Raw genomic sequence first — 26,613 nt, forward strand, 5'->3', positions numbered from 1 at the left:
CAGATTTAAGAACACCTCTACCAAATAATCAGAAAACTACAACTGTTGAAATCCCTTTGAGCTCCAAACTGCTCTTACCAATTAATATGCAAGCACTCTGCCTACACAGATGGAGTGCAAACCTATTTCTTGAGGGCAAAGAGATTCAACAACATTAGTGAGGAGGAGTATAAATTTATTTAAATGAAAGAAGGAGAATGAACCTCAGGCAAGGACTCTGGAGCAATCAGCATCATGGCCCCTCTTGGGGGTGGTACTTGCAGAAAAGCATCCTAGAGGAGAGGACTCCAGGGTATGTTGGGTTTTTTCTTGAAAGATTCCCATCAGTTCATTTTGTGTTCATGCTGCAAGAAGTGCAAATGGATAAATGTAACCTTAATTATTCCTAACATAGCTCCAGGACAGCTGCCTCCTCCTGCAAATTAAGGAAAAGGACATGGAAGAGGGGAAAAAGTATTTGAAAAACAAGCTCAGGGTGTGCAAGAGGAGGAGCAGGCAGTGCTGATGCTGCCACGCGAGGCCTGAAGGGAGGTGATTCGCAAGAGCACATTGCACAGGGGATAGGGAAGAGCAATCTCCAGCAATGACATTTCCATCAGCAAGAAGATCCCACTGCAGCAACTGAAGGAACTTCATAGCTCTCTGGGGAAAAATGTGTTTCAAGGTACAGCATCTGAGCTGAACAAGACTCATATTTTGTTAGGAGGACCATAAAAGCAATCTGCTCAGGCAGATTGAACCGGGAAGATGCAGCCAGGACAATAAATTAAGCAGTTATTTACAACAGTAAGTATGAGCATATCTGTGCATTCACAGTTGGCTCAAAAACTACAGAACTTAAATGAGTTAAGGGATTTTAGAGCATGTGAAAATAATGAAAAATTGTAATGTAGACGTTTTTCCACTGGCATCAATCTTTCTCTTTCATTTAATGAGAGGCACAGTACAGCCCAGTGAAAAGATTAAAAAAAAGATTTAAAAAAAAAAAATCTAGAATAGCTAAACTCTAATCCCAGTTCTGACAACAAGCATTCCCACTGTGGCCTAGAACAAGAGCGCGTTTTATTGGCAACTGAACTCCACAGATGAAAAGGCTGTCTGGTACGAATCACAAAGCCCACGTATCTGCCTGGCTTTCATGCTTCTCAAAATCATTTTACCTGGACAGCCAGAGCTTACTCCACAATGTACTGATGAGCTAAACACTTGTACAGTGCTTCCTTTAAGTTTTATAATCTGTGCTTGCTATCTTGTCAGGCTCTTAAACTGGTCTGATATGGATGCTGGTGAGATACACGGATGTTGCTGACCTACGCACAGGCCAAACAGTAGCACTAAATCTCTAACAGCCCAGTCTGACATGCAGGAAAAAAGATTCTGTAGAAAGTAAGCATTTCAGTTCCTCCCAAAATTTAAGAAATTTCATAGAAATGTCACATTTGTTTCAAAGCCAAATATTACTAAGGGGAAAAAAGGCACTGAAAAGTGCTAACAAGGTGTACGAATGATGTCAACTCTGCCCCTTAGTGATCAGATAAAATGACCAAACGTCTGTGACCACACGTTATCACAGACAAGGTAAATTCTAAATTTTCTTCAGTGTCACTACAGGTTACAGCTGTGCATTTCCATACCCTAATTTGTTTGGATTTCTTTCAAGTCTGACCTTAATTCTGGGTATTTCTTGGGTTTATAATACTTAGCTTGGGCATGTGTACAACACACCTTTGATGTACTCTGTCCTCAATAACTGAATGTATTCTTAATTCCACCTTAACATTGCAAAACAGAAACAATGTACCTTTATTAAACCAACAAACTCGTGCAAACGACAAGCAAGCAGCTCAAAAAATGCTACCTTGCAGTTTTTCAAATGATTTGCAAATACAAAGTATGTTGATTCTTTAGTAATTGTTTATTTTAACTTTTATTGCCCAGTTCAGGGATACACTCTGGCTACTTAATGCTGTGGTAAAGCAGCACAAAAATAACACAGCTGTGTGGAGATGCATGTTCCACTAGAGCATTGCTGAGCAGCTGGTTTGCCCCTTCGATCTCCCTCCCCTTCCTGTCCTGTAAATCCCCATCCTCCACCCACCCACCACTCTCCCCTTCAACCTTCACCTGCATGCACACGCAGCCTCATCACCACCTGCCTCTTTCCTGTCTACAAGCCCACCGTATTCCTACACGCACCTATACACGCACCTTGGAACTCCTACCCTGGGGTAGATGGGATACACCAGGTATCTTCTAAAAATAACTATTTAAAATCAGCAACAACTTGCAGGCCATTTCTCATTAACTCATCTTCAGGCAAAGGCTGTCATACCGAATCTTGAAAGTCATCAATTTTTAGCAACTATCTGCTTGGTTTTCATCACAGTTGAGGTCCTCTCCCAAAAAGGCCAACACTCCCTGCAGTTCTTGGGGACAATGAAACAAGTCCATAGTGCCTGATGCTGTTAGACAGGAAGCAGAACACTGAATTGCACGAAAAGGATGTCAGAGAGATGCCCAGCAACTTCAGGCTCACTGACTACTGCCCCAAAGAGGAAGATGCCACAGAACTGTCTCTGCTGATGCAGGAATTTCTATTATAGACAATTAAAAAAAAAAAAAAAATCCAAAAGAAACTGACTTGACCATCGATTCCAGATTTCTTAAAAAATACATTCTTTAAAGCTACCTCTAATGAAGAAAGCCAATTCACTTGCAGGTCCTTAGAAAAAAATCTCTTTATAAACAGAGTGCTTTAATTTTACGGAAGATCTTTTCATACGTAACAAAAAACCCGAATTCCTACTTAAAATGGAAACCTCCTTTTGTTAGCTGCAGCTGATCCCTTTCTAAATTTATTAATGCACTTAATTTTACCAGTTAAACCTTTAAGTCCTTTACTCACCAGTGTCATGTTATAACTTGTTCTTTTATGACTTATAAAATATTACTGTTCTAGAAATGCTAAATCCCACATTTATCCACAGTGAACACTTACTCTCTATCGTCACTACTTCTGTAACAAAAGGAGACGTTTTTCTGAGACATCTTTCTTCAACACTGTCATGACTACAATGCATTTCCTACAAAGTCAATCAGTATAAAATCTAGATCAGATCCATCACAACTATAAAAAAATATATAGCAACTATTCCAGGACAAAGGTTTTTCAACAGTGCCAAATCTGCCTCCGACACACACATCACACTCCCACTGGTATCAGTGGGAGACCCACACACGTATGCAAGACACGTATTACGCTCCTCGACCTGGGCAAAACTTCTGATACCATGTGACACGCAGGATTTGCTTGCCAATAATTAGATTGTGGACCATGTTTATGACAAGATCCTGAATGGCCTCTGTCGTGGATGAGTCACATTACTTTTCACTGCCACTACGTCTGCGCTGCATGAATTAATAAGCGGCCAAAGTTAAAACTGATGACTCCCACAACACGCAGATCCAGCTAAACATTTGCAACAATGCCCCAAGAACTGCAAGTTCACTTAGTCTGTATTTTTAACAACACAGGGCCTTTGTTATTATAAATTTCAAAACAAAACCAAAGAATTCCACATAATATTTATACTTTCAAAAGTACAATATTAATACAGGTCGGTCAGTTAGAAATAACAGCAGTTTGTTAGGTCTACAAGATTTAACGTAAAACCGGTTTACAAATGCTGAAAAGCAGTAGTGGTCCAATAGTCACCATTACACATGAATTTCTCTCTTCCAGAAAATAAAAAAAAAAATCCCAATTCAAATTTACCAGTATCAATGAAATATTAATAAAACACCCCCAAACATGCCACAATCACTATTCACAAATAAAGTTAAAATGAAATATACAAAAATTCACTTAATACTGTTAAATAACAATAAACTACAAGATTTCCTGAACAGAAATGGTAGGACCCCTGAATGTTTTACAGTGAATGTCAGGAAAAATTAAGTTACCTATGACTATTTCCATGATATACCAGCCAAAGATTTACATGACCATTTCAAAATATACCAATAAAGATTTACAGTCTCTTTAAGATGCACTAAACAAATAGGTTCATAAAGGTGAACACAAATGCTTAAAAATACTGTAACCATCACCAAGGGTGTACTTATGATACTCACTGAGATGCATAAGCATAGTAGTAACAAGTTTACTATCTCTGGTAAACAGATAACATCTAAGATCTGAAAAACTCTCTAAGTTCCCATTGTAAAAGCTCTGTAGCATAGTGAGATCTTATCAAGTACAAACTTGCATCTTTCCAGTTGATTTCAAGTGAATAATGCACAAATGGGAGAGCAACAAGGTGGGAAAAGTGTGACATTATTCCCATGCTCCTGTAATTAGTTGTCCTGTTCCTCTGTAACGAAAAGATTCTGAATTTCAAAAGTAAGCCAGGGTCCAACGTATATGAATAATCTTTTTACTATTTGTATTTCTAAGTTAAAAACAAGGTAAAAAAGTCATTGCTTCTGCAGGCTTCATATGCACAACAATGTGCAAATATCTTATGCTGGAGTAAGCCTGACAAAATGTATCATCCAGTCTCCATGCTCTAATATATCAACAACTAACGTAGGATCTGAGAGCAAATAATAGTTACTGTTCACTTGTCTGAATCAACTTTCACACCATGTGCTTTTCAAAAACATAATATGCATTATAATTTTTCAACTATTTCAACACATACTTCCAATGTTAAATAAGGAACTAAGTGCCATGAACTTAGAGCATTAAAGATGGTTCACCTATAGCCAAGCAAAGCTATGTTTACATTCCAGGAAACACTGCAGTTTAAGAAATACAAAATAATCCCGCAGCAGTAGAACATTTTATAAAGAGAAACAGATGCATTCACATATTATAAAGCCATTGCAACTTCTTCAGGCATGGAACTGTTGTGTTAACTATACAGACAGTAGTTATTTAGCAGCAATGATTCCGCAATAAATAATGCACTGTGTTTCTCAGTCCTGCACAAAAATTGCAGCTACAGTTACATCAACGGCTGTAACCTACTGGCTCTAGTGGCAGAGGAGACCTTAAAACCAACTGTACAAAAAATTGTCACACTGTGACAACAAATATAAAAACATAATCTGCAGGTTGGAAATAAAAAGACTCCACTGTGAAGAGGACAGTGTAGACAAACTGCGATTCCAAGTCCACCAACAGAGAGCACTGCCTTCAGATCCGAGTCCTTGATTGATAGGATAGGCTTGGGCTTCACTCTGCATCACCTACTTTAAAAAAGCATGCTCTGCCTTCTGTTCTTCCCATGCCCTGCAACAGAACATGGACCATGGTAAGAAATAGAAGCATTTGCGCAACAGGGTATTCAGTTATTATCTATGTCTTCTGTCTTTCTATTTCAAGAGACTATCCTTTGTGCTTAAGCAACTATAAGGATCTTCCTTTGAACTGCACATTTTTTTTTCACTTTGTCACTGTTCACCCACACAGTAATGATTTGAAACTCCAAGACATTCTCATATCAGCAGTTCCTCCACCCATCCCTAGTAAAAACTACCTCCTTCTGTGCATTTAGCTTATATATATCTACAGGGATCTGAGCAAATCATTCCTGATATTTGTTCAAGTACATTCACACAAACCAATTTAACAAAGTATTTTTCAGTTCTGAATGTGTCTGGCAGACCATTCTGTTTGCAGAGATGAGAAAATATTACGCTTTCCATACCTGTCTCTGGGTAAGTGGAATTTCGAAAGCCAGGGTCTTTTTGCAACTGAATCTCTTTTAGACTGAATATTGAAACACCTGGAATGTAACAAAGAAATTAATTAATACCCAAACATAACTATGCTCTATTGAACAAAGTACTATTCTTAATTATACAGTCTAGATTAAAAAATGTCTCCTATTCCCAAATATTAAAGTCAATATATACCAGACTTCTTAAATAGATTAGACTTGAGAGTTTTTCCTTAAGCAATGAACTTAGCTTCAATGCACTATCTTAACAATACTCTGCTACTTTACTACTCTTACTTTCAGGCAAAGTGTGTATTCTTGTTCCAAGACTTCTGAAGTACGCGTGTTTCATGGCCTCTTCTGCTGAAATTCTCTTCTTTGATTCATACTATCAACATAAAAGGACACAAGCGTGTTGGTTTTCATTAAAAAACTCTTTGCATCAAGTGATTTAATCGAAGGAAGAAATAGCGTTCTACTTGCTCAATATTTCCTACCAACTCATTAGGACAAATTTGTTTTCATTACTTTTATGTTACCCATGAAAATCTAACATATGTTATCTAAATAACTATTAAACAACATATAACAAGATTGCTAAAGTAGTCAAAATAACTGCTGTAAACAGATGCAAGTCAAAAATAGACTTAATCTTTATTTATAGATGTAACAATGATTAGATGACAGACTTCTGTCTACATTATATTCTAATATTAAATTTCGGTGAAATGCTACTACACGAGATCACATAAGTTTTCGAATTCACTGGGCTATGCTGCAGTGTTTTGCAAAAAATGGAACTTTAGACAACACGTTCTTCCATGTGTGCTCAAATGTCTCCTGCTTGGCACACGTGGACATTTGGACAAAGATGCAGACATTTAAAAAGCTGTATACAGTAAGAATGAAGTCCAAACAAGGACTGCAAGTACTGTTCTGACACCATGTGTAAATAGTTTAAGCCCTGATGTAGAATTTAAACTACAGGCTGCAAAGTACTCCACTTTATTTATTTAGTAAGAATTTTTAACTATGTGCAGTTACAGTGCTTCTGCATCTACTCAAAAACTTAAGAGCTGGCTTTCCTTCTTGCTTCCAGCTCGTTTTTGATACAGATGAAAAGATTAAACCCACATACCACTTCACTGCTGAATACAGCTTGCAAGAACAAAGACTAATATTACACACCTTGGTAATCGCTTCTCTAGTAGTAAGCAAAACTCGCCGTCACAGAAATTCAGTATTTGTATATAAAAGTTCTGTTTTAATACTGTATTTCACAAGAGATTTAGTTTTTTGAGGGAACTGCTAACATAGAATCAATTCTATTTCTGCAAAAAGTAGTACGAGAAAAAAATTAACTTCTGGCAAAAATAAAAAACTAAACACCAGGTTTAAAATTCTTACAGTACGTATGCTTCCCAAAACTGTCATTCTTCCCAAATCTGTCATCCTCTACACTCGGTTGCATATTCCACTTCTGAGATAGATCTAATAGATACTATAGTTTTGAATACATTTTGTAAATAATATATTAAAACTCTAAACTTGCACTTTTATAAAGTAAAGCCACAAAATAAATCTTACTTGAAGGAACTTTGCTATCAATTCAATTCCTTCCGTGTCTAGCCTAAAAAGAAAAATATTTTTTTAAATTAAAATAGTTTTTGAACTACATTTACAAAAGCAAAACTGCAAAGGAATTGACATCATTAAATGAGATCAAACCTGAAGATTAAATTTAAACATAGATATCCTTTCACCTAAACAACTTTTCCGAAATATTGGTACTTGTATACACACAAGTACCGATATATCAAAACAAGACTTTGAAAAATACTGAGAACAGACAAATCCTGAGCTTTGGATTGTGATTTATTAGGTAGACCTGGATCATTCATTACAGCAAGAAAGAATTTTTTTTTTTTTTTTTTTTTTTAAAGCCTAACGCTACTCATCTACTAGAAGGACACAGTATTAGATGATATTCTTACGAGTCGATTAAAAATGTGGTTGTCTTTGTTATAAAATTTATTTATAATAACTGTACAGACCCTTCAAATTCCTCATAATGGTTTTAGAATGATTTCAAGAGATTGTTCAAGGAAACTTTGTCATTTTAACGATGGGCCTATTATATAACAGAAGAGAATCTGGGTTATTGAGGAAGTGCTGTGTGAATACTCCCATTACGCAGGCATTATTAATCAGAGTTTATAGCTCTATAGGTCATTACGGAGCTGCAGTACCTTGAATGATATTAGATATTAGTAATCACATAGTACCGGGATTATGCTTCGCATTACTATCTGCCCACAGTAACACAACTGATGTGTAGTCTTCCAGCACTTAGTAGCAGACTGTACTGGAAACACGTTCGCATTTACAAATACGCAAAGCCACACGGATGCACATTTTCTATTAATAAAACACAAAGTACCTTGGTGCATGGTTGATGAGGGGTTGTGGTTTATACTTAGGAAAGTTGTAGTTTCTAAATTCATCACTGGAAGAAATGCCTGGCCATGTTTCTTGACATGGAGTTCCTGCATTTAAAAAAAGCAACAAATTCAACTTAAAAAAATGTAAAGAAACAACTTTGACATAAATAGGCATTTAATCCTGTAATTTAAAGAGGAAAAAAAAAATAAAACAGTCAAAGAGTCTATGTTGTACAAACTCAGCTGTACCCTCACTCACCTTAATTACAATGTAATATAAAATATCACTGTTCATAGATAAAGATCTATAGTTCTTGTGGAAAAAGTGTTTAGAAGAACAAACATACAGCACTACTGCTAAAAGTATTCATTTACCCAGAAGTCTGAAAATTAAGTGCAGTTCATCTTCAACAGTCGAACCAGGAAAAAGAGGCCTTCCTGATGCCATTTCAAAAAATATGCATCCAACGCCCCTTTACAAAAACAGAGAAAAAGATAAATCAGAAACAATCCCACAATTGAAACTTTCAGCTCTCAAGGCCTTGTGCAATTTCTCTTCAATTAAAACATTATTAAATTAGTTGTTAGCCACATGCTGCTATGAACAACACTGTTTTGAAAGATATGTAGCAACAAGAGAACTGTCAAAGACTAACCAAAACCTATGTCATAGCTATACTATATCCTTTTCCTTCATATGTCAAACTTATCAACTGTATTGAAGTTCACAGTAAAACACATTACCATGTCATTAGCAGAACATGTTCGGGGTTTTTCCCTAACACTGTGGGCTTAATACCTGCTTACACTAGGCAACAAAAAGGTACTCTGCATTTTCAGAGAGAAATAAAAGCATCTTCCCTGTCTGCCAATCCTTTCTCTAAAAATCTAACTCAGTTGTAGCCTTCAATAATTCAGAGGATTAGTATTCAAATGCTACTACTACATAATAAAGAGTTGACATTTTTTTAACTTGACTGAGAATAAAAATTTAAATTAGACAAAGCTATACAAACCACATGTCAATTTGAGTTGAATACTCTGAAGATCCAAGGAGAACATCAGGTGGTCTGTACCATAACGTGACAACTTCATTGGAATAGGTCTTTGTAGGAACAGACTTTGCTCTAGCCAGTCCTTGATAAAAAGGGAAATAAAGAGTCATGTGCAGCTTGCTGAAATCTTTTTTTTTTGCATGGAATTGACAAAGAATTTTCAAGAGCTAAACTAGCCTTATTATACTTGCTAAATATCTTCCCAATTATGTTCATGAAAAAGCCCTAATAAATACATTTCTACAACTTGTGATTTGCCTCTCAGTGTTTACAATCAGCATTTTTAAGCACAGAGCGCAGGTAAACAGATCAAAACCTGGAGTAATTCTATACATTTAATTAAAACAACAAAGCATTAGATCAATATGACACCTCCCTCCTCTGAAAACCCTCCCACACTATTTCCATGAGAATTAGGTTGCAAGAGGCAGAAGGCAACGAATGAATAACAAAGTGATGGAAACAGACCAAATCAGTGTTGGATCAGCAGGGGTTTTCCTCCCTAACGTTGTCTGTTTGTCAGTAGTATTTTCAATAAAATCTAGATCTATTGTGTTCGTGTACTGAGCTACCTACTTTCGTTCACACACAAGGGGAAAAATCAGTGGCAGCACAACTTGCAAAGGACCTTCCTGACATAGAAGATAACAGGAAACTGTGAAGGCTCCACTCTACTGGAAATTCCAAAGGAACTTGGTGTATCAGTGATGGAGTAACACCTGACAATTTAGTTTATGTACAGACCTTTCTCTTTCCTGTCATGGTTACTTTGCTCTGAAGTGACTGTGAAGTATTAGGAAAAGCAACTTCAGCTCCACCTCAAGGATCTGACTAAGTGTCAATTCCAAAGGAAACTGTAACACTTCTTGCAAACCGCAAGTCAAGCCACAGTATTACCTATAAACCTATTACTTTGATTACTAATATCCTGTAAAAAAGGCTGACTTCCATTTTTCATCCGAGAACGCGCAAATTCACTACAGATTGATGTTCTCATCTTTCCTTTATAAGGAAAGATGCCTCTTTTTTGCTGAGTGAAGAAAATATTTGTTACAAAATAATTTCAGGCCATACCAAAGTCTGCAAGCTTCAGTTCTCCTTTCTCATTAATTAGTAGATTTTGTGGCTTCAGATCTCGATGTAATACCTTTCTCCTATGACAGTATGCCAAACCACGAAGAATCTGGTATAAAAATAGCTACAAAAGAGAACATTTATATAAATCAGACTACAAATAGTAATCTATAGACTACAAAACTAAACCAGCTCATTTGGGCACTGCAGAGTTAAATCCCTGTTATGTAAGCAGGACAAAAATACTTACCTAAAAAGGTATTTTTCGATATGAACACATTCTGAACATCTTCATTATTGTTTACAGATTTTAAATCCCCTTATGCTAATGCACTGCTTTAACATGATACTGGACAACAAAAATTTTAAGAGCAATTTGTTCTGCTTAACTGAAGAGAACCACAGAGCTGTCTGTTTTTAAGTAAGCATTTACCAGTGCTCTTCCACACACTAATGTCTTTAAAGGTAACTGTCTCTGACTATACTCAAGTTCCCTTCTGCCACAGAATCCCTTCTGAAAATGCAGCTAGCTCAGCATCCTTTCTACCAATTGTGCTAAACTACGTAAAGAACGTTTTGGCATGCTATTGGAAAAATATACTTGGATTCACAAGCTCACAAAACAGAGAGAAATGAGGAAATGAGGATTACTAAAACAGTCCAACTGCCTCTGCCATTTATATTAATTTCCTCACCTTGACACACACAGGTTTATTTTAGTCCTTTGGAACAGCAAGCCAAGCAAGCAACTTCAGTCATGCATATTCATACTGCATGAATATAGATGCAGAAGCAGTAAGGGATGAAGAAAGGTTTAGCAGAGGGCAGCCAAGCAAGTTTACTATATCACTGCATTAATATTTTGCAGTTCTGTATGTACAAAGCATCTGATCTTAAACATGGGACTTCTGGGTAGCTATTGCTGGCATTTACCACATAACAGTCCTCAGCCAGTACAGATGATCAAATGTACAATGAAAAAATATAGACTAACAGAAAGCAATGTTTACCAATGTAACAAATTCAGCATGTAACAGGACGTCTGAGGAGAAACACTAGAATGTTTTTATATGATCATTTTCTAACACATTAGTTTATTTTTGTACCAGGTAACACCACCAAATTCTTTTTCCTAAACTGGAAAAATACACAGCAGGTACAGTTTACATCCATCTGTTCGCAGTCTGCTTATGTGGGATTTATCTTTTCTAGATAAAGAGGAGTTACGATTGATTGATTTCTTTCTTTCTTTTATTTTTCGAAGAGCAGAATTAGAAGCAACAAGTTTTCTTCCATCTACTCATGTCCATACTGCTGCAGGAGTACTCAGTCCAAATAATATTATTAGGACTGCTATGCAAATTGATAGCCATCTCCAGTGTGCACTGTGACTGCAAGGATTACTCAAGAAGGCAGAGCAGATTATTCTACAGAAATCGTGGCTCTTCACCACAGCTGTCATGGATCCTTTTTGAAATGCAAAGGATGAGATGTATTAGCTCAAAATTTTGCTCGAAACAGTAATACCTGCAGAGATGACACACATCTTCATATTATATATGCTCATTTTCTTAAAACACAAAAAAAATAAAATTAGCTGAGGAATGTGAAGGGAATGATGACAGGGAGGTCTCTACAATGTTAATCATGACCCAACTCCCCCAGTTATAGTAAGGTAGGCACCTACAGCTACTACAGTTAAGCAGCTGTTCTGGTTTCCCAGTGTCAAAAACACTGACTGTACAAATGTGCTCTTCGTGCATAGCTTAAACCATAGGCAAACAAGGCAAAACAGTTCCTCTGCTTAGCTCAGATTACCTCAAGGAGATTCTGCTTGTTCTCTAACTGCACTTATTACAGGAGTCAGCCTCCCACTTACAGCTTTTATTTTTTTAAGCTTAAAGCACTACTTATTGATTTGTAGGTAATTAAAAACACAAGCGTAACTATGTTTTTTGTTGTCTCTCTGAAGTAGACACAAGTTAAAGAATTTCCCTTTGCAGACTCTCAAAGGAAGCAAAAGAGTAGGTTAAGGGCAGATGTCTTTCCCTAGAGATACTTATTGTATTGTCACAACAGAATAAAAGAAAAAGCTATCTATACAGAAACCAATATCTAGACTGAATTCCATATGCAATTCAACTAAGAACAGATTTCTCTACATGCAACTAAGCCAAAACCAAGGATGACAGCTCTACTGGAATGCATTCAAAACCCATCACTTCACAGTATTTAGTACACTGTTGTCAGTCACCTTTGTGCCATGTGCTACTGTACAAGAATAAAAGTAATTTTCCTACCACGCATGCACTCTCATGGTTTTGTTCTTTAAGAGCACAGCTTAAAGTTAATTTTTTTTTTAAGAAGAGTTTCTCAAACACATCTACTGTATAAATAACATCCCCTATATTAATTATATACAGCTTAATGAAGAGGTTTTAAAGGTACAGTCCAGCACAGGCTGCAACACAGCAGGGTGATACTGGTAACCCAGCCTCCTTAGACAACTTTAATTATTTCAAGTTCCGTTCGGAATCTTGTTTATAAAGCCATAAGTATTAAAGAACATAAACAGTTATTTTAGTTTTCCAAATCAAAATCTATTTGTTACGAGAGAAGGAACAGTTGAACCTGAGTTAGTTTCTGCAGGCCAGATTGGAAACCGAGTCACTTGACCTGGCCACAGCCATAGTTAAAAGCAACAAAAAATTAAACCTTAGAGAAAATAATTTCTGTTTTATTACTAATGGAAAGAGGAATATGTCTCATTCTTAAATATGTGTTATTAATTTCTTACTTGTGTGGCAGGCAGTGGCATTCAAATCCACATTCATCACTGAGGCTACATTATCCTCAGTGTACATATATAAATTTTGTCTCAGAATATACCAAACTACAGACTTGACTTAATAAATGAGTATGAAACAATGGAAAGACAAGATGAGGTCAAGAGAATTATGACTTTATTATTTTTAGGAAGTTTTAAAATATATAACTTCAAACAGAATGAAAACATATAAAGCTACATAATTTCCTGTTTTCAGTGCTTTAAACACTTAAAAGCCATCAAAACCAAAAAGAAAGACCCCATCTGACGTCAAATGTAGCTCAGCCAGACCCAAAAGTAAAAGAGGAAGTTAAGTTTCTTAATTTTTTTTTTTTTAAAAAGCCCTAAGCCACATATCTCCCAATTATTAAGTTATCTGAAAGTCTTAGAACAGAGAAAGCTGGGAGACAGTCACTGTCACTGAAAACACTCACCTTTACATTGTGCATACTCATGATGTTACCACAGTCATCCATGTACTGCTTCAGATCCTTGTCCTGTCAAAACACCATCATCACTGTTCAGTGAAATTGTGGACAACAGATTATGTGACAATTATTTATCGCTAGAACTGAAATAATTCATCAGAAAACTGAGTTTTCTGCAGAAGATGTTCAATGATAAAACCCAAACGTCTGAACATGCAGAAAACTCTGGCATTCCAGAAGATATAAATACCCATGTTTCCCAGCAAGCTGCATCATCTCAGGCAACATTATTTGTTATTGCCTTCTCCTCCATCTTGTGTGTGGCACAGTGTTTTGTGAAATTGCTATATTCTCCACTTACAGGGGAAGTGAAGAGTTTTTCTTCATCCCTTTTATTATGCTTACATATTCTAGCATATTATACAAAAAGACCATTAAGTAAAGCTTCAGTGAGAAAGCGAAAAGTCTACAATGCAAGAGGCAAGCAAGTCAGATATGTAATGGTGGACACCTGCTTGATCAAGTTTGTTACAAAAAGATGGCATGTGTTGTTTACTTTGAAGCATACTTTTTTCCTTAGCTAACTTGCAAGAGTTGCGTCCTAACAGAAAAATATCATTTCAATAACAGTGTTGTGGTTTTGTTTAGTGAGGGGGGGGCTAAGGTGGTAGCTTCTGTAGAAAACTGCTAGAAGTCGCTCCCCTTTGTTCAGTGGACTCAGCCGGGCCTAGGGCGGACCTGCTGCTGGCCAAGGCCGAGCCGATTGGTAGCAGAATGTCCCGTGATAACGCCTCTGCGATAACGTATTTAAGAAGGCGAAAACAAAAGAAAAAAAAAGGAGAAGAGAAGATGTGAAGAAGCTGAGCGGGGGCAGAGGCACAGAAGGGGAGGCGCGGGCCTCATGGGCCTTGCAGGCCTCACCCTCTGGCCTCTCGCCAGGTGGCTGACTGGGTCTGACTCGGCCCGGCCTGGCTGCAAGAAGTGGAGAGGAGATGAGATGGATAATGTGAAGAGATTCTGAGAGGCGTCTGCCTGCCTGTTGTGAAGAACTTTTCTCGTGAGAGGAACGGCTGCAGATGCCAAGGTCAGTTCAGAAGGAGGGGGAGGAGTAATGCGGCTCCTGGCCAAGATTCCCCTGCAGCCTGTGGTGACGACCATGGTGGAACAGGTTGTCCCCCTGCAGCCCATAGAGGTCCATGGAGGGGCAGAGATCCACTTGGAGCCCGTGAAGGACCCCACACCGGGGGAGGTGGATGCCTGAAGGTGGCTGTGGCCCATGGAGGGCCCGCTGGGACAGCTGTTCTGGAAGACTGCACCCCATGAAGAGATGACCCACGCCAGAGCAGTTTCAGGAAAGACTGTGGTGTATGGGTGGGACCCCACAACAGAGCAGGGGGAGGAGTGTGAGGAGTTCTTCCCCCAACTATGAAGCAGCGGCGTAAAACAATGCATGATGAACTGACCACAAACTCCAATCCCTCTTCCCCGCTTGTGCCGCTTGGCAGGGGGAAGGTAGTGGAGATAATGTTAAGCTTGGGAAGAGGGAGGGGTGGGGGGACGTTACCTTGTTCTCTGTCTCATTATCCTGCTGTTTGTAGTAATAAATGCATAGTTTTCCCCAAGTCGAGTCTGTTTTGCCTGTAATGGTAACTTTAAGGATTTTCTCCCTGTCCTTATCTCAAACCTCGAGCTGTTTTTCTTATATTATCTCCCCCTATTCTCTCAGAGGGTGGGGGGAATAAGAGAGAGACTGCGTAGTCTGGTCCCGATCGGGGCTGAACTATGACAAACAGTTTGACTATCCTTTTTTACAGTTAATGATTTTGGTACAAGCAGACATTTTGCTTGGGTGGATCATCACTACCTACTATTAATGAAACTCCAAAATGATCAGAAGAGTATTTACTAATTTACAGTAATTTAAGAACTGAATACACTTCTCTCATTTTTAGATGAATGATTCTAGATGCAGGAGAAAACTGTAACAGTTTCAGTATGTTTAAAAAGAGAGGAGAATTTTGTTATGACTGTGTTACTTAGAAACAACAAATCAAATGTAAAGCTTGCTAGTTGTTTAAGCACTTACCAGATACTCAAAAACAAGAGTCAATGACTTGTCTGTGTGCACAATATCGTGTAATGTAACAATATTTGCATGCTTCAGATCTTTTAATAATGACACTGCAAAAGATAATTTTAAGTATAAAATAAATAAATGCAAAACACAAGAGTAGTAAATCCATTTCTAGCAACTTCATACACACACTTTTTTTTTAATTAAAAAGTTATTTTTAAGAACACAATACTTGTACAGATTAAGTTAATAAGAAAGGTTTTTAATCAAAACACCAAACAGAAATTTGAGTAACAAATTGTAAACATTTCCTAAATTACACATTTCAGGCAGAAGTACTCATTTGGTAAAATGTATTCTGAATCCTTGAAAGTTACTCACTAATAATAGTCTAATTGAGCATAAAACCATCCATTTATAACGCTGCATTTGAGAACACAACCACCCCCTATAAAGCAAATAAATTTGAAACACTAACTCTTAGTATGTCTAGACTAAAATTTTCCCCATCAAAACAAATATCAATTCCATTCATCTTCCATGTAGCCAAGTACCAACAGCATTTTGGTCAAAAAGAAATACAGAAGTATCTGAAATTCTAAGAAGTGGGAAAAAAAAGTTATCACCTTCTCTTATGGCTGTGCACGGTGCTCCCTCTTCATGTTCCAGGCGGATTTCTTTCAGAGCTACCAGGTTCTCTGTCAATTTACTTCTCCCCTTATAAACTGTTGCATAAGTACCCTACAAAATGGAAAAAGAAGGAAGCTCAACAAAAGAACAATTTGTAAAAGATAAGTTAAAAAAGAAAATACAAACTTCTGAGGTTTGAATAGGTTTCATTTTGGATATAAACAGTTTCTACATTGTCTCCTTTTGATATATGTAAAACTACAAAAATATTTTGTAAGCACAGGTCTGAACACACAGAAGACACAAGAGACGTGCACGCTTAACAATTCTGAAAACTACGTGGAAAGCTATACGCCATGTAGCTACCAAAGCAGCCAGATCAGGTAGCATTAAGTTCACTGAGTTCACTGCTAGGATCATTTATATTCTTGAAAGTCTCTATTTGACTGAAACTAGCTCAGGTATCCCTACACCACTCTGCAGCTTTGTTTCCAAAGGCTGCAGATGTGCTCTTCCATTACTTTCACGAAAACATGTAACTCCTTTTGATAGCTTCTTGTCTTTGTTACATATTTAACAGGATAATTTTTGGGGAGGAGGGGGAGTCATCAAAGTTTCATTCTGGTTGAAGTAATGAACAGTGAATATTATGAAGTCTATCCTTCTCAATTTTTTTTTCCTTAGACAGTAAGAGATTCAAAACTCTCATGGCATGTTACACAAGGACAAGAAATTCTGACAAAACAGCAAGTAGGTACAACTAATCCCAGCAATTGCAAAAAGGAAGCAACAAAGTTACAGAAATTGCCCTAGGTTACAGTACATAACGTGGTGCTGTCCACTACACTTTGTAGGCAAGTGAGATAATGCACACCAGCAACTATGACTTGATAGCCACTAGATTAACATTCTTCCAAAGATACACAATGTTATGTCAGGTCTACTGATCCATCTAAAAAGGACTAGAGGCAAAACAAACAATAAATGCATCTGGAAATGAAAACGTTGCAAAGGGAACACTGGCTGCCATATTCACAGCAGAGATGTCAACTACCCCTGCTACCTTCTGCAACGTTCAGTGCGTCCCATTCCAGTGCTCCTTGTAATTTTTGATCTTGCTGGCAAACCTCAATCAAATTGGACAGGACTGACACCTGGTTCCTGCTGAATTCTACCGTTTGTCTGGAAGTCAGAGGCTGAGGGGCTGCAGAAAGCCGTATTGCTGCCCTCCCACAACAAAATGCAAACTCAGCGTTATGTACCCCACTTGGCAGCACCCCGGCTGGCTGCCCAGCTCAGGCATGCAGGCTTCTCTACCAGAACACGCACACCTACTGCCTGCTCCGTGCAAGCACTGGCTCCTTGTCCAGCATGAGTCCTCTCTAACACCCAGCTCACGGCAAAAGGACGCCAGACTTGACTAGTTTTATTATCAACAAAGCAATTTTGTCTATCTGCACACAAAGCCAGCCTACACAGAAGGTCACAGATCATTTGCTAATGCAGTCTTGTTCTTTCCCAGATCAGTGATGGTTCTTCTGCCCTTTTATTGGCGTATTATATAGACATAAAACATTTCTATGGTTGTGACATTGTTACACATGCTGAATACGTTTGATCTACTGAAAAGATAAATTAAATGGGTATTTTGAGGGATATCAAGATTTTCAGTTCACATTTAGGCAATTTTTTTTTTTTACACAAGACATTGTCATCAAAGCAGTAATAATTTCAAAAGAAAGCTATACATACCTCTCCAAGCTTTTCTAACTTGATATACGTTTCCATTTTTCCAAATCCAATTTCTGACTGCAATGAAAAGAAATGGAAAATCAATCACTAAACCTGAACACTTTATTTATACATCATTGTATCAGTAAGTTGAACTTTATTCAGAAAAATACCTGACAGCACTTGACCAAACACCACACAACTCCGCTATTTTGAAAACAATTTAGAATATTATGATACAAATGCATCCCAGCATCCAAGCCTAATGCTCAGCCTGCTGGCCAGCCTACTGTGTATCCTGGAAGGACTATGTACTGAGTTACACCTGGGCTGAAACTCCACTTCGCCCTACCTCCTACTTAAGTCTTCTCCACTTTTCCGATCTGATGACTACCAATGAGGTTGTTATAGCTTAAAGCACTGAAGTTATCTCAATCTATTCCATCCTTGCTCTTGCTTAGCATAACAATACGGTGCTGCTTCTTTCAAAATAACTTTCTCATTTGCTCTCTACCAATATATGTAACACCAAAATCTCAGCTCGAGTTTTCCTCTCCCATTCTGATCTCTCAATGCCTTCCAGCCCAAAAGTCTGCCAGTAAAATCCCTAAACATCATTCTTCCACAAGCTTCAGCTTTGTCTCAACAATTCACGTTTCACAGCTTATAACTTAAAGTCTCTGTGTACTTTACTTGGATCTATTCACCTTGTCTTTTTTTGTCACCAACTCAGCTCTGCAGTGCAAGCCAGGAGGGTTTGCCTGCCGAAATAACTCCTTCTTCTAAAGACTGTAAGATCATTACTCTTTTCCTGTTCAAATCCACTGCTCCTCTCATATTTAATAAGGCCATCTCTTACAGTTATTTTCATGTAAGGCCACTGTCAACAACACCAAAGCTTTATATTGTTCTTACAGTCTAAAGAATGCTGAAAGTAGGCATGTAAAACACATCAATTATTAAACCAATTTACAGAGTGCATATAGCCTGTATGCTTCAAAATCCATAGACTTCATGGGGTTTTGCTTTACAGACAATTGAACACACACTAAGACAAAAAAAGCCAGGTTTTCTCCCTAGCATCACCTACTCCTTCCACTTCTAAACATAGCTCTTCACTTGCTATTTCTTTCTAAGGAACGATACTTTGACCTTGGACTGGCTTCGGCACCTACGTCCACAAGTCTGAATAGGTTGATTTGCTTCTAAAATCCAATGGATATTAAAATTGTATATTAGTTCATGTTAACACAGCGTAACAAAAATACTGCCAGCTGTATTAAGATTTCACAACAATGCAATATGAAGGTACACTAAGAAAAGTTGGATTAGTACTTAACTTTCAGAAAACATGGATGAAAATACATCTGAAATAATAATCTTGTCTGAAATAATCACATCTTGTCTGCAAATATATTTGACATATATAGGAGAAAATTATGTTAACATAGTATTAAGAGTAGTTCTGTTTTAGTAAACTAGTGTTAGAATTGAAATGTTTTAAAACTGCATAAGGATACTTTAGCATCAAGCATATTTAGGAGCTTGTTGAAGCCAAGTTATTTATCCCAAAATAGAAGCAAAGTTGATGTTTGACAACGCTTATAACTCCAATGACATTTTAAATATGCCACTGATACAGGTGCTATGTTAGTAAACTAAATAATATGTTTCCAAAGTGCATTTTGACCTACTTAAATAAACAAACTTTGAAGTGAGTATTAGACGGTATTAGAATTAAAAAGATAGGCTGCTTAGTTTACAGGAGAAACTAAAGGAGAACTTGCAGCCATTGGCCTTGTTACTGCCAGACAATCTGGAATGTAAGTTAAAAGTCCAATTTCTAAGAAATCTTGATGCTATTCATCAAGACTAACAAACCCAAAATCTCTTCAGACAATAAAAATATACAGTATTTCCTACATACAGAGGATAGATATTCTTCAAGACTTGCCTTTCAATGTGTTTAATTTTTAATCACATTTCAGTTGTATACCACTCATAAGAAAAATGAATTTTTAGATTTCTCAAACTAAGGTCAATTTCCTTTTTCCTGCAAAACAATGTCTGATTTATTTTTTTTCTGCAATATATATCTGTCTGTTTTGACTTACACAGAAACATTGATGCATCATATTTACGGTCTCCTACTTCTAATGGCTGGTGCGTAAGAGTTACACCTACGCTACTGCGCATGCATGTACATGCATACACAAAATACAATTACCATTAAAGCTATTTTTTTTGGTTGCATTTCAAAGAAATATACTAGACCTAAAGTATAACAAGTCCTCACTTGATGTGTTTTATAGCTTTTTTCCTTTGATTCCTACAAAGCCTTGAAAAGAGGCATGCCTTTGAAGCAGAGCACAATATTCATATATTGTAATTAACAGTCTGCTAGCAGGCTTTCAATGACAATCTCAGAATAATGAGTCCTTGAATTTCTTTCTTTTTAAAGGTTAGTTTGAAATCATGACAGGACAATGCAGCAAATGCATGCCTGTATACCACAGCACTGCTGGCAGGTTTCATTTTGGACTTTTAAGCCCTGAAAGTGTTTTTACAAGGCAAAACAAACCAACCTTGTGACAGGAAGCTGATTTCATACACACACACACACACCATATTCATTAGAGGGCACTGTTTTTCTGTCTGTCTTCTAAAATGTAACAAGGAGAGAACTTCCACTGCTCTCAGGGCTCAACATTAAATGAGCACGGGAATTTAAGATACACAGGAAACTCCCCCCAGCCCCCAAATACTACATTCCACTGAAACTGTTCTACTGAAAAGGTACTTCCATCAGTGTCTGAAAGAAGTTTTGGGGAAGTCCATTCCTCAGTTCAATGCTACATCAGTAACTAAGTGGTTAATGAGTTACAAATTTCTCGTACAAATATTTAAGCTTGCTATATTATTATTACTTTCAGTGTTTTGATCCAATCTTTCCTTTTTTTTTAATATTGTTCTTGTAAAAGGCGACAGGCAGATCAGAGCTTTAGTCTAGCACATTAAATTTTGTTTTTCCAGGGGAAAAATACATGATAAAACTCAACCACTGCTTTGTTAGAGACATTATTAATTCACAAAGAATAAAATAAAGATATTTCACAGTTAATAAAACCAATTCACTACGTGTACTTTCGCATTTATTTTTCAGCAAATAAGTCATTAAATCAAGAAAACAAAGAATAATGTGGATTTCATAAGCCTATCCAGTTTTTCTCTGGAAACAATTTCTCGCAAATGCATTTGGTTAGGAAGTCAGTAATGTTCTAGCAATTCTTTAGGACTTTGATTAACATTAAGAAAACTAATAGATCAAATTATGATTGAAATGTAACAATTTTTGTAAAAAGAAGATAATTCTTTTTTTACTATTTCTTGGATGTGCATGTTTTATATGAGTGTCTAAGTTTTCTAGCACTTATTCTCTAACTACAGTTTAGGAATCCTCATTCTGAAATCTCCTTGGAAAGACTTATTTTTTAAAATAACCCAATAATCTAAAAAAAATATGTGAATTTATTCATTCATATTCCTAAGAACCCACATATGTGTTCCAAAAAAATAAAATAACAAAAATCTATCTTCTCAACAGCAATTCTGAGGAAGAAAATTTGTTATTTAATATGAAAAGAACAGTGAGGAGGACTCGCCTTCATATTATGCTGCTTTAGGACCTTCCTAGTATATCACATGAGAGCCCCAGCCTTGACCTAAGACTACGTGGCCTATTTGCTCAAACAGATCATCCCTGCTCTAAAAAGCAAAAGGATTTAAGTATGCACTTTGGGAGTCGAGTTTAGCCACTGATTTCAACGGGTCAAGACCTTCACTGAGAAATGACAGGGCCAAGTTTGCAGAAGAAAAATGAAAAAGTGTGAAATTCTTCAACGGATTTTGACAGGTGCACACTGAAGTTTAGGACATAAAAGCCAAGGTGTAAATGAAGTTCAATCATACCTGTGGTATACAGACACCTGCTTTAAATGGAATCTGAAGAACTGAGAGGTTGGTTTAGCATGGCAGATGAATTACACTTACTAGCGATGCTCTACGAGAACGTCGACTCATTGGCTGATCAAATGGTGGGCTGTTAATCTGCAACTTTTCAAGATAGCCATCAGGTATCCTGATGTCAGCAGGCAGGGACAAACGCTTGTTCAAATCCTGCAGTAAATAATATTAAAAAGAGATGGGTCCAGTATAACTCAGAATTTCCTGAAGTATCTTTTAACACTTCTAGTGTTACCATTACTACAGTGTTGCTATTTAAAATGGAAATATTTATATGAATGAAAAATAAGTAATTTCACAGAAATTGTTTTTAAAAATATTATCTTCTAATAGTACTTCAAACTGCTTAGATAAGAGGTTAAAAAATTTAGTGCTTTACAAACTCATTACATTTAACAAAAGGAATGAAATACTAAAATGTAATTAATTACACTGTGGATAGATGTACTGAGTTCACTTGAATACTTATGCATACCTGGAATACCAGAAACTGACAATTCGGAGGCTGGGAAACACATTTCTTTTCACATCGTAATTACATTAGAATAACAAGAGGTCTCCACAACTCAAAATAGATCACTCTCACTTTCTCTACTAAAAGTTACAAACTTGCTTCAACTTTCATTTTTTCCAGTCTTACAAATACTTTGTTATTAAGCCAAACTACTATAAATGTTAATACATTTTTCTATTTCAAGCTCTTTAGCATATGATCTTTAGAAAACCAAACTGCCATTACATAAATGCAGGTTTCCCTACATCAGATTCTGTTTTTCACCAGTAAATTTTTCCAACAACAGGTATAATTTCTAAGACAAGAGGAAAACAAAATTACTTCACCTTTCAATAAAAGTAAAAAAAAAAAAAAGGTTTTTTGAGGGGCAGCTTCACATTCTCATCATTTTTTTTTTATTTTTAATTTGGCTTTAATCTCAAACATGCCAGAAAATGAAATACCAAATATTCTCTTAAAGCAGCCAGTCACCACCACAGAGATACAAGGATAACATACCCAGACTCACAAAACAAAAAACTGAAGTAATTTCTAGAACAGCAGAAATTGTCTTTCAGTAAAGGTAGTTTATGCAAGTAAAGGAAAACCATGCTCAGGATCAAACTATATACTCCACCCCCATGGATTGTGCCCTGAAGCTAAGAGGACATTTCTGGAACCACCACTGCTTTCACACTTTTCTCCAGCAGAAGAGGGAATCTCCAGACTTCTGCTGGTGAACCTCAGATTTAATCAATACTGACCTGATGACAGTAAGCTCTTCCTGATGTTACCCTATGCTATCTTACCTACCACCTTCAGCTTTGAATTCTGGGCATCCTGAGCTAACCTAAACGCTGGCAGCTACAGCCCCATTCGGTTCCCCTCAGGCTTGGCCATGTGTTTCTACTCATGTCTTTGCAGCAGCTTTGAACTATTTCAGCATGCTAAATCATCGAGAAACTATCTCAGGCGAAGTGCACAGCTTCCTGCCAGCTTTATTCTCCAAACAGGTTCAGCATAAGGTCAGACAAGCTCAAAGCCTGAACACAGGGCAAGACAGGCAGTAGGGCAAGCCCGGGAAGCCGGCAGCTAAATTGGCTTAGGCTGCCAAAGAACTGGATCATCAGACTTTTCAGGACTTGAGATCTTGGTGGACAACTTGCTAAGCTTTCAATGTCGAAAACGTATCTGAACCATGTCTATGCATGATCTGTGCATGTAGCTGGAGAAACAGCTGAGCAAAAAATATAATTTAAAAACTTATACTAAAAAAGTGAATGTAATTTGGCAATTAGTTGCATTAGTTGAATTTCAGGACTGAAGTGCTAATATACATCCTCCAGATGACTGATCTACATGTTACTCACTACGGCCACTGGATACAGGCAGAAATTTTTTGAGATGCCAACAAAGATTTAACTTCTCTAGCTGACCCTCCTGTTTCCTTTTCGCTCCTCACACCACCTTAGGTACAGAGCACAAAGTCTGTTAGCTTCTACTTTGCTGCCCAGCATCAGCTTCTTTGCATAACTGGAAAAATCAGTGTCTGTATTTCTTTATTTGTTCAGAATTTTTAAACTGTCTTAAACAAAAGAAGTACTGTTCACATAATGGCACCTTTGACCAACATTTTAAAGTTCAATTAGAAGAAAACAAAAGGATCCCTGAGCTCTGGCAGCTTCCAATCTCTACTAATTTTCAACTTTAGTATTTAAAATTTTTCAAAACATTAGCAATTTTAAAACTGCCTGTGTGGTTATCAGGAAAGTGGAGAAACAAATTAATTATAATGGGAGTTAGCAGTAATCTCTAAAATAAAACAGTATTTTCCACTAAAGAATTTTCCTTCTTTTTGACAGCCTCTGCTAACGCCATTTTTGTAGTAGGCAACTCAAATTCAGTGAGGTTAGAGCCATCTGAAAAGAGAAATGCCTCTCCCCTACTGAAGAGGGCTTCAGATTATTAAAAATAAATAAATAAGTTCACCATATAATTTACTGGATTCTTCAGAAAATTCCAGTAGCTCATCAAAACAGATGAACTCCATGTTGCCTTAAAGAAAGCAGCTTTCTCATCTCACTACAGTGGGAAACCATGGAATTGCTGGAATAAGACAGGGATGGCAGAAAGAGGACTAGCATCAGTCTCCACTCTACCTTCCTATTGTAAATCCTGACCAACAGTGGGGCAATATCCTGATTTTCTTTCTCCCATTGCTCAAGAACATAAAGTAGAAATGTGACAAATTCCAGGCCAGCAGAATAAAAGATCATTGGGCTGAGCTCCTTCCTGAACACAGTAGATATCATCACTTTCCTACATACCCTTTGGCAAAACAGCTTTCTCCTACTCCCGTGTGTTAACTCTATGGCATAGAAACCTGCTGTAGTGCTCTCTTCTTAGTGTCCTGTAATGCTTTTTTGACAGTAAGTATTTTACAGATTTTGCATATGTATAGTGAAATCATGGACCACAACTCAAAGGCCTCATGCAATACCGAGTCGATTGTACCCCAGAGCTCTCCCATCTGTATGTTCTCTTCTCCCACAGCACTCATCCAAAGTGGTGCTTTACCCCTGGCTCCACAGCCTTGAAGAAGCATTTCCAACCATATAAAGTTGATGGGTATGCATAGGAAGAAGGAGGTAAAGGCAACCTTGAAGCTTTGATGGCAACTCCAAAACTATACCATTAACTGTGCACAGCATCTGCTATTAACAACCACATACCTTTTCAAATGGAGAGGAAGGGAAACAAAACAAGCCTAAGATGCTTTACAACTACTAAGGATTCATTATTTTGGAGTCCAGCTATTGTAAAAACTCTAGATAACAATATTTTAGGTACCAGAAAATATTATTATAAATATTTTGATTATAATATAATTAATAATTATAATTATTTTATAATTCTATTATAGAATTCTCCTTCCTTCATTCTCAAGAGCTCTGCCTATGCCATTTTTGCAATAAGCAATTGCAAATCCCTCCAAACTTACTTCAGAGATCCACATCACATCCTCAGTTCTAAACTGAGCTTAAGCAGCAAACTTACATTTGGTGCTACACAGTGCTCCACAGTGCATAATAGAGATAATGTTTGAATACAAGTACTTACTGATGCAAAGGCCAAAGTCTACTCCAGTTTGGGGCAAAACTACAAAAACAGTAGTCTACTTTAAGTGCAGAACAACCACCCTCATCCTCAACCACCCACAACATCTGTCTTTAAAAAAAGAAAAACAAAAAAACAACACAACAAAACCTGAGGGGAAATGTAGGAAGAAATTTTTTTTCAGTACTGTAATATCTGCTTTTAATATAATTTATGTACTTATATTTGTAATATAATGAACAATACATGACAGTAATAACTCTTTTTTTTTCTCCCCTCAAAAAAAAAAAAAAGAGTATTTAGTGCTGGAAGCCTAAATTTTTGTCCTGTTGTAAATAAAAGCAGAACACTATCCATTCTCCTTCACTTCTTAGAGATGAAGAACGTTTCTTTTCTGAGAGGAAAACATAATGATTTCATGGAAACTGCAACAGATACTTTATAGATTTTTCCTCCTAATGATCTACGCTACTACTCTCCTTGCAATACTAATGAATATTTGCTGTGTTGAAATGTCAAGCAAGCCAAGACTTCTTTTTAAAACCATGTATTAAAATAGTTCCCTACCAGTCAGAAGCCTTTTATGACACCAACATTTAAAAGATTATACATAAAATTACATATATAAAGTCTACTTTGTTTTACAATTATCCTTTACCTAACTGCCTAAAATAGGCAAAATTAAAGAAAGTCATTTAGACTGCAAACCCAAACACCTGAAAGACAGAAATTACATTTTGTTTGTGTATACCACCTTAATTCCTCCCAGTTTTTGCAATCACTGAAGCAACTACCTCTTGGGAAAAGAAAGCAATCATAATTAAATGCTATACAGCAACATGAAAGGGGATTCATTAGATGTGCATGAGAGAAATAAGCAGAATGTTTCCTAGTGGCTAAATAGAAAAATTGAAAAATAAATTACATCAGTTCGATACAGTTGAAAAACTGAGGTAATTTAACTGAGATTATGTTAAAAAGCAAAGCAAGAATA

The 26,613-nt window shown here is 36.9% G+C and overlaps 1 protein-coding gene across 3 annotated transcripts in view; it reads right to left on the reverse strand.

The window, feature by feature from the left end:
• Nucleotides 1-1,896: 1,896 nt before the first annotated feature.
• CDK17 (cyclin dependent kinase 17) overlaps nucleotides 1,897-26,613 on the reverse strand; it is a 96,582-nt gene continuing 71,865 nt past the window's right edge. For all 3 annotated transcript variants that reach the window (XM_086750634.1, XM_086750627.1, XM_086750619.1), the window contains 13 exons: nucleotides 22,037-22,162; nucleotides 18,008-18,064; nucleotides 16,252-16,366; nucleotides 15,638-15,732; nucleotides 13,558-13,620; nucleotides 10,297-10,420; nucleotides 9,184-9,304; nucleotides 8,543-8,640; nucleotides 8,167-8,272; nucleotides 7,314-7,356; nucleotides 6,024-6,114; nucleotides 5,715-5,792; nucleotides 1,897-5,296 (listed from right to left, as the gene is read on the reverse strand). In XM_086750634.1, coding sequence (XP_086606760.1) covers nucleotides 5,259-5,296; nucleotides 5,715-5,792; nucleotides 6,024-6,114; nucleotides 7,314-7,356; nucleotides 8,167-8,272; nucleotides 8,543-8,640; nucleotides 9,184-9,304; nucleotides 10,297-10,420; nucleotides 13,558-13,620; nucleotides 15,638-15,732; nucleotides 16,252-16,366; nucleotides 18,008-18,064; nucleotides 22,037-22,162 — 1,155 coding nt within the window. In that variant the 3' untranslated portion in view covers nucleotides 1,897-5,258. The remainder of the gene's footprint in view (nucleotides 5,297-5,714; nucleotides 5,793-6,023; nucleotides 6,115-7,313; nucleotides 7,357-8,166; nucleotides 8,273-8,542; nucleotides 8,641-9,183; nucleotides 9,305-10,296; nucleotides 10,421-13,557; nucleotides 13,621-15,637; nucleotides 15,733-16,251; nucleotides 16,367-18,007; nucleotides 18,065-22,036; nucleotides 22,163-26,613) is intronic.

The sequence above is a fragment of the Chlamydotis macqueenii genome, chromosome 1, assembly GCF_036417535.1.
Source record: "Chlamydotis macqueenii isolate bChlMac1 chromosome 1, bChlMac1.mat, whole genome shotgun sequence".
Lineage (NCBI taxonomy): Eukaryota > Metazoa > Chordata > Aves > Otidiformes > Otididae > Chlamydotis > Chlamydotis macqueenii.